The sequence below is a fragment of the Lepidothrix coronata genome, unplaced genomic scaffold (assembly GCF_001604755.1).
Source record: "Lepidothrix coronata isolate B3197 unplaced genomic scaffold, Lepidothrix_coronata-1.0 Scaffold99, whole genome shotgun sequence".
Classification (NCBI taxonomy): Eukaryota; Metazoa; Chordata; class Aves; order Passeriformes; family Pipridae; genus Lepidothrix; species Lepidothrix coronata.
The window spans coordinates 2,300,974-2,309,513 of NW_016690279.1; the positions used below are offsets into that span (position 1 = coordinate 2,300,974).

General features: G+C 57.6%; 1 protein-coding gene across 1 annotated transcript; it reads left to right on the forward strand.

Moving 5' to 3' along the window:
* Positions 1-3,314: 3,314 nt before the first annotated feature.
* On the forward strand, positions 3,315-8,540 carry LOC108501040 (neuritin-like). Its single transcript, XM_017822562.1, has 3 exons — positions 3,315-3,357; positions 3,731-3,878; positions 7,435-8,540. The coding sequence occupies exons 1-3, from the start codon at positions 3,315-3,317 to the stop codon at positions 7,658-7,660; spliced, it is 417 nt and encodes a 138-aa protein (XP_017678051.1). The 3' UTR covers positions 7,661-8,540.

Consider the following 8,540-nt stretch of genomic DNA (forward strand, 5'->3'; position numbering starts at 1 on the left):
GATCCCTATCTATAAGCACCCTCAGATCTGCCTGATGGTTTCCACCACAGTGTGGGATGCCAGCACTGTGGCTGGCAGGGACCAGGCTGGTGTAGCAAGAGTGGGGATTTATGGTCTCTGAGGAGCTGCAGCAGCAAATCTCTGCTGGGTACCTGCCAGCGCTGGCTTGCTCACAGCTCCCTGTGGCCTCCGGCTTCCCCACCGTCCCTGCTGCCCCCCTGCCCTGCCCTGCCTTGCCTTGCCAGCAGGGAGGCGAGCAGGCAGGGCCGCGGGATTAGCTCAGGTCTCTGCTATGTGACATGTCTGTGTCGATTGGCACCAGTTACTGCTGCGAGGCGTGGGGGCTGTTTGTGCACACACGAGTTTCCGGAGCACCCAGAGTTCCCTCGGGCTCACTGCATCCCAAATCCCCGCTGTGGGGACAGCACATGAGGGTGCTGCCCGTGCAGAGTGACACGTTCCCAGGCCCCTCACTGCTGTGGCCCCTCCGTCCTGCCTTCCTGGGAGGGTGTTGGAAAAGCAGTGATATCATCTGCACGGAGCCTGACTCATCCTGGCTCTCCAGCACAAGCCGTGCCGCTCAGCGGGGCACACATTTTATTGCAATTAAACCATTGCAGGCAAGCCAGCTCCACGTAATGATTTTTTTTCCCCTCATAGCAAAGCGTGCCTGCCCCCGGCCAAAAGGTGAGAGGGGACAGAGGTGACGCTGGAGTCAGTGGAGAGTCTCCACTTCTGGTAGGGAGCCCTAAGAATAAGCCTTGCCAGGTACCTGCAGGGTCTGTCTCAGCTGCTGCAGCATCCCTGCCTCCCTTGTGCCTCCAGTGCAGGCTCACAGCACTGTCTTGTGTCAACAACCCTCACCCTAACCACAAGTGTTCAGGTCCCTGGGTCACCAGCCTGGGTTGGAATGACACCTATTGTCTCCACGACACAGAGCCCAGCTCCTGCCCATATCCCCAGGGGACCAGCATCGAAGTGCACCTGTCATCAGGAGAAAATGTAAGGTGACATGTTCCTCCTGACCTTCCCACTCAGGTTTTTCCCGTCTCTTAGAGGTTTGGGAGGTGAGTCAGGAGTTGTGGGGTGAGGATGGAGCTGGGGAGAAATTGGCTGCTCAGGGAAAGGCAAACCAGTTCCCGGTGCAGGTGAATCATTTGCTGGTGAAAATAGATCTTATTCTCTAGGAGGCGTGCGTGGATGGGGCTGGGAGTGAGCTGCAGCTTGACTCCACCAGGAAATTGTGGAGTCAAGAGAAAAACAAGGGGCAAGGCAAGGCAAGGCTGCTTTCCCAGTAAATGAGGCGATACATCTCAGGGAAGCAGCCTGCAGCAGGCAAGGCTCCAGCAACTCATGGCCCTGTGGCTCCCTTAAAAGGGGCGATTTCAGCCTGAGATGGTGGGGAGACAGAAGAGCCGTAAACACCCTCGAAGGAATGTGGCTGCTGAGAAACGGAGCATCTCCGCGGGTGAGGAGCGGTGGGGGGAGCCTGGATGGCGTTCACAGCACCGCCCTGTGCCAGGAGCCAGCCGGCTCCTTGGCCATGCCCTGTCCCAGGGGAAGGATCCCAGTCCCAGTGCTAAAGGTCTGGAGCCTGGGGGAGGCTCCTGCGAAGCCCTGGGATTTCGTGTCCCCACATCCTGGGGCCCCAACCCATGGTTGCTGCTGGCATGGGAGCTGCTAGAGCTGGGAGGGGGTGTGCAGGCAGCAGAACATCCAGCTCCAGCTCTGGGTGAAGAAGGGGCATTCCTGGAGCACTTGGGCAGACACCTGAACAGAGTGAGGGGAAGTCCTGCATCAGGCTGGGCTGAGGGAAGCCCCCTTGCCCTGCACTCTTGCCTTCTTGCCCCATAGTTTGGGCAGGCTGGATCCTTCCCAGCCATGCTGCAAGCCATGTTCAGCAGTGATGTGTTTGCCCCCAGTAAATGCACCAACTTCACTGGGCCAGGCAGCTTTTTTTAATCCTCCTGCATCAACAGAGGTGATAAAGGCCTTGCAGCATGTCAATGGCAGAGCTGGGGTTCACCTGTTCCAACCCTTCCCAGCCATTGAACCCCTTTGTTGAAGAAGTCAGGTACTGATCCAGCCCTCAGGAATCCAGGAGCCACTCAGGGCTGGCCAGTTCTGCTCTGCAGGAACATTTCCAGGGCTCTGGAGTTGCTTTGGGTAACAGGGGCTGTGGTAGTGCAGAGGATGGTGGCTTGTGTTGGGGACTGCCACATACCCTGCGTGTGGGGATGCAGTGGCACCTCTGGGTCAGACACTCCCCTGCATATCCCAGGCTGGTGGCACATGGAATGTGCATCAACAGCCTGACTGAAATAACTGTGCCACTTGCTTGTCTTCCAAGACCAATGGAGATGGGGCACGTGGTGCTTGTCTGTAAATAAATTTTTGCCAGAGTGACACGGATGCTGTGTCCCCATTCCCAGGGTTTGCTTTGGAGCCTGTGCTTGTTGGAGCACAGGGATCTCTGAACTGAGATGGGGGATGGCCCCTTGGCCTGGCCCAGGCACCCCATGGAGCAGCTCCAGGGTGGGTGACCAGCCCCTGCAGCAAAGCCCCCAAAGCAGGCAGGAAACCTCCTGCTTCCCTTCCTGTGGGAGCAAAGGGGACTCCTGGGGTGAGAGCCGGGATCAGGCCGAGGGGATGCAAAATCCCAGTGGATGCCCTGAAGGCCATGGCAGCCTTGGGAATGGCTGGAGGCAGGATCTGGACAGAAGGTTTTGGAGCTGTAGGTGCTGATGTTTAAGGCTTTGAACCTCCAAGCTCTCCGGGCTTTGCTTCCCACCCTGCATTGACTTAACCTGTGCCAGTCCAGAGCCCAAAGCCCAGTGAGGAATCCTTGCCCTGCCTGGATTCCTGCTGCTGGCAGCGGGCACAGGCCCATGTCCCCCACTCGGGGGGACACGTGGGGTGGGCAGTGCAGGCTGTGATGGGGAGGGGCTGGGGGGCTTTGGTGTGAGGGTGCTGGTGCCGGGGTGCCATGGGCCCCATGGGTGCAGGGTCCTGGAGGGGGTGCAGGGGGTGGGAGCCGTGGGTGCTGCAGAGAGCGCCGGGGGATGCGATGCTGGGAGGGGCAGGGGTGCGGGATCCCGGAGGTGCGGGGGCTGGGCCCGGGGATGCCCCCGAGCGCTCGTTAGCCTCGGCCCAGCCTCCTCCTTAATTAGCCGCGGCCGAAGCCGCTTATTAGCGGCGACCGGGGTCGGGTGCCCTCCCCGCGGAGGCGGGAGAGAGGGGAGCGCTGCCGGCCCCGGGGGTGCGGGCACCGGCAGCGGGGCTGGAGCCCGAGCCCGGGCGGAGCCGGCGGCGGGATGGGCCAGCGGAGGGGTCCGGCCGTGCTGCTCCTCGCCCTGGGTGAGGGGGTGTCTGGGCTGTCTGGGAGGGGGTCGATGCCATGAGGGCTCCCTTCCTTTTCTCCCTCCTTCTCTTCTTCCCTCCCTCCCTCCTTCTCTCCCTCCATCCCGGGCCGGGTCCTTGCGGCTCTCCCCGGCCGTGCCCCCCGCCGGTCCCTGCCCGCCGCCTCGGGCCGGGAGCTCATCCCGGGCAGATTGGGCGGGGGTCACCCCGTGCCCACCGGGCTCTCGGCGAACACCGGCAGCGCCGGGCTCGGGCGGGGGCCGGCGGGGGCTCGGGGCCGTCCGCCGTGGCAGGGGCCGGGACACCCCAGGGCGGAGGTGGGCTCCATCCCCAGAGATGCCCTGCTCACTTGGCCCCCCGGTGCTGGCAGGGCACCTGGCCGGGCTGCTGGCAGCGGGACCCGCCTGCGCCGACGCTTACCGGGGCCTCTCGGACTGCGTCCTCAAGCTGGGGGACAGCATGGCCACCTACGAGGAGGAGGAGGGCATCGAGCTGCAGGGGCTGCACCGAGTCTGCAGGTGAGTACAGTGCATGGCCAGCGTGGCTTTTGGTATTGCCCTTGTGTGAAGTCTTCTCCTCCAGCCCTCCCGGGTCCTGTCGTGCCTGCACATACCCATGTGTTCCACACCTTACTCTGCTTTCAGATAGACCTGGTGAGCTCCCTTCCTTTGTCTGTCCATCTGTCCATCTCCTGCTTATCTCCCACTGGAGTTTGTCTCCCTGGTCAAGGAGCTCCAGCCCCTAGAACTTGTCCTGCCAGCCTCTGCACTCCTGCAGCAGGGAGGAGCAGGGCTGGTGGGACCTGACCCGCTCTGCTCCCCAGGAAAGTCTCCCCTGGACCCCGGGTCTCAGGCAGCGATGTGCAGGTGGCTGCTCTGCCCCAGGGCCCAGCGCTACCAGGAGCAGCCTGCACCCAGCCCCTGGTGGGTCCTGCTGCCAAAGCCAGCCTTGTCCCTCCCGGCCCTGACCCTTTGTCTTTCAGGCTTGGATTTGCCCAGACCTGGTTTTCCTAAGTTTGTAGCGATGCCCTGAGATGATGGTGTCAGGAGAGTGTTAACTTGAGCAGAACTGAAGAAGGGCTGGGTAAGGAGGGGTGGTGGTGGGCAGGTTTGGGGAAAGAAGCAGCAAGGTGGAAGTGTTTGCAGAGATGGAGGCAGCCCTGTGTCCCCAGCAGTGAGCTGTGGGGAGTGAACAGGAGTTACAAGGAAATGCAGACAGCAGTGAAGGGAAAACCCACATGCCTGGGGGCAGTGGAAACCTGGCAGGGCCAGGCAGAGGACTGAGTGCCCTGGGATCAGGTTTTCCAAGCTGCTGGAAACCATCCTCTGGGCTGTGACCTGCTCTGTATTCCCCCTTCTCCAGGAGACAGCCTGGCTCAGGATGAACAGTGTCTCTGGGACGTGCCTAAGGCTGGGTTGAAATGGGGCCTGCTCTGGTTTGGACAGCAATTGATACCTTTTTTGTTTTGTTAAATGAGGCTTCTTGGTATGAAAACACACCTGAGCAGGCAGCCCAGCCCGTGCTGCTGTTGACTGCTGGAGGAGCAGCAGTGTGAAGCTCCTGTGAAATGTGCAAATTGAGGTTTTCTGACAGCTCTGGGGCACAAACCACTGAAGAACAGGTCCTGGGATCTTCCTTGCTCTGCACCTTCAGGGACATGCCAGCTTCTTCTCCTGGTCCTAATGCACTGCTAGCCAGGCTTGCTGTGCCTGGAGGAGCAAGCTGATGATGTCCCTGCTCCCTGCCAGGTACTTCTGAATTATTTGCCTTTGACCCTCAGTCTTATCCACCACTGTTTGCATTCCTGGTGCTGTGGTCCCCTCTCCAGGAGTGTGGGTGAGGAATGGACACGGAACCAGGAGCTGCCGTGGGAGCTGGTGGTGTCTCAGCTCTGTGTGGTGCTGCCCTAGAGCAGCAACTCGCTTACCAACAGTCTGCCTGAGCAGATGGGGGCTGTGAAGGGTGAAGCACTGGGAATTGCCATCCTGCTGAAAGCCGATCCAGGCAGGAGCTGCCATCCCCCTTCACCTTCCTCCAACCTTCTCTTGCCTGAAGACATGGGCCAGGTTTAACTCTCACCTGGCAGAGCTGCCTTCTGCTGCTGCAGCTCAGGAGTGCCAGAGTTTGCCTGGGTTGGCACCAGGTTTTCCCATTATCTGGGAACATTTATTCTGCCACAGTGACTCGGTTTAATGAACTCTCCCACAGCTGGTGTTCCGATGTGAGCCCCCGTAGGACAGCTAAGCAAGCAGAGTGTTCGTGTTTGCCTGTGTGCACAGGGTGTCATCTCCAGCACAGGGCACCCACACAACCCCGAGCTGTGCCCTTCCAGTGTGCAGGGTCCCCACTCATCCAGCTGGGCTGCAGCCCCTTCCCCAGGGGTGGGACATGTGCCTGGTGTCCTGGCACACACAGGGAAGGTGACAGAGCAATTGCTCCTGTCCTCTGGGCAGTCCCAGCTTGCTGGGGGCTGGAGATGGTGCCAAGCCCCAGCCCATGTGGACAGGACAGCAGAGCTGAGGTGCAGGGGAGGGCAGGGGTGTCTGGGGGTGCAGCTTGCTCTGGGCTGGGGGCTGGCACAGCCTGGGAAGCCCCCTGGGAGTCAGGGGGTGCTGCCTGTGGCTGGTGCCTGCCTTGTCCCAGTGTTGGGTGTCAGGGCATGCACTCCTTTGAAGATTTACTTTTCAGGTATAAGAAACTCTCTCTGAAAGAAATCATGGGGGAAGGTCAGTGGCAAGTGTGTCATAGAGCATTATCTGTCCTATGAGGAAGTTTTAACTTCGGAGAGGAACCACTTCCAGAGGTTCCCGTGGCATTTCCTAAGACTTGGGCTCCTGCTGTTTTATTTCCTGAGTGCATACCTACAAAACAGAGATCCCGACTGTGAATTCAGCTGGGTTGGGACTTACAGACGTGCTCGGGAGGACACAGAACCTGCCAGGCCACGGGTGCCCTCCCTGTCACAAAGCAGCACCAAGAGCAGCCTTGGGGAGTCTGGTACAGAGTCTGGTTGTCCCATATGCAGCAGCCAAAAAAACCGAGGAGGGTGCTTGTTCTGGTCCTCCCTCACACCATATAGGGGGGACATGGCCCAGCCTGGTCCCTGCTGTCCTTGTCCCAGACAGCTGGAACCCACCCCACCCTGCTCAGCCTGGCACTGGTGGGCAGGGAGCTCACTGGAAAGGGCTCAAAACCAGCTGCTATAGAGCCCCCACGGGGCTTCACCAAAGGTAAGGAAGGAGCTCAAGGAAGGGATAAAGCCTTGGCTGGCTGGATACTGCTCTGGGTGAATGCATCATGGGGTCACCCCGTGTGGCACCGGCCCCTGTGTGTTGGGATGGGTGGGGTGGTGTCATTGTGTCCCTCCTATGAGAGTTTTCCTGGGGGCTGTGGTTTTCAGCCCTGTTTCTGCTGGGGCTTTTCCCTGCCTGGTTCTAGTCTGGAAGAGAAAATAAAACCCAAGTAGCTGTCCACAGGAGAAGCAGGCAAAGGGGTCTTCAGTGAGCAGCTCCCAGTTTATTCCTGCAGGACTATGGGTTATCTTTGCCTGTCTTGGTTTTTTCCTCCCAGAAGCCTCTGTACACTGAACATCTACTCACACAGGCAATACCCAGCAGATAAACAGAGATGATTCTAATGAGAACACAGTGAATAACTCCTCCTGCCCCTGCTCATACCTCAGTTAATGCTGCAATGCTCTGTGGGAGCTGTGCTTTGTGCTCCCATTTGCCCTTGACTCCTCTTGGAGAAAGCTTGGAGAAAGCAATGAATGAGATGCACTGGGCCTTTGTTTGCAGCCTGTGTGAGATACTCAGGGTGCTTGGTGCTGAAGGGAAACATTTGTTGATGGAAAATAATGAATTTTATTGACTTCCCAAGATGGGGGGGGGAAGATTAAATAATTTCAGTGTTTTGAGGTTTGGAGTTTTAGCCAAGATACTCTGGCAGATGATGGAGGGGATGAATAGTCTGGGCAACTTGCACAAAACACAGGGGTTGTTGCTGCTCAGAGGGCAGATTGGGGCAGAGAGGCTCTGCCTGGGACTGACAGTGTGGTGTCTCCCCTGGCTGCAGGTACTGGGATGAATTCCACACCTGTGCCCTGACGGCACTCTGGGAATGCCAGAAGGAAGCAGCAGCTGTCTGGGAGACACTGAGAAGGGAGTCCCGAAAAAACAGATTTCAAGGCAGCTTGTTCGACCTCTGCAGCCCCAGCATGGCCCAAAGCTCTGCCTGGACCCACGTTCCCAACGTTTCCATCCTCAGTATCCCCCTCATCGTCACTTGGGTGAACTTATAAACTGCAGCTCCGTGAGTATCCCATCAAAGGCAGTGGCAGTTTGTGCCCTGGCATCTTTCTGATCCTTTTTCCAAACCTGAGGAATATCCTGTGCAGAGCTCAGAGACACTCGGCTCCATCCTGTGCCTGTGGGACATGGGAGAGCTTGGCAGAATCTCCTGGGTGTTCCTGTTGGTCTGTAATTTGGAATAATGCCTGTCCACTTCTGCTTCAAGACACAGAGACAGATCTGGCTGTCTGGAGAATTTGGGAGCTTATAGGTATGGGGCAGAGGATTTAGGGAAAAGTGATAAATTCTGGAAAAATGGCAAATGTTGGACTCTTCCCACTCTTCTATGGCTACTGGAAGGAAACCTGTTTACTTTGCTGACTCTTTCCACCAGATCAACTCTCCAAGTTTTTGATTTGGGCACTGAGAACAAGATGGGCATTTTTACCACTGTTCTGTGAGGTGCAGGGGGGTGGTGTCTGTCCTGTCACAGGCATAAGGGAGACCTGCCCTGTACTGGCCCTTTTGCTTTAAGGACACGGTGAAACCCCTGCTGAAGAATAATCACAGTTGCATGACTTGTCTTGCACACATCTGGATTCCTGAGTAACTCCTGTGTTATGTGTAAATCCCTTTTCTAAGGACACAGAGAGCAAAAATATTTTGATTGAGGGAGAGTGTCAAGGCAGGACAAAAGGGATTTATAGCAACTCCTGCTTTGAAGCTTTCCCCAAGGTACCTGTAAGCAGCTCTGTGGGTAGAAGTGTGTAATTCCAGAGTATTAAAGTGTGTTGTAGAGCTTACAGCATGGTAGAAGTTGTTTGTCCTGGCTTTTGCTTGACAGCACAATTTCTTCTTTTGTGGTTCAGAATGTTAGTTTTGCAGTTTCAG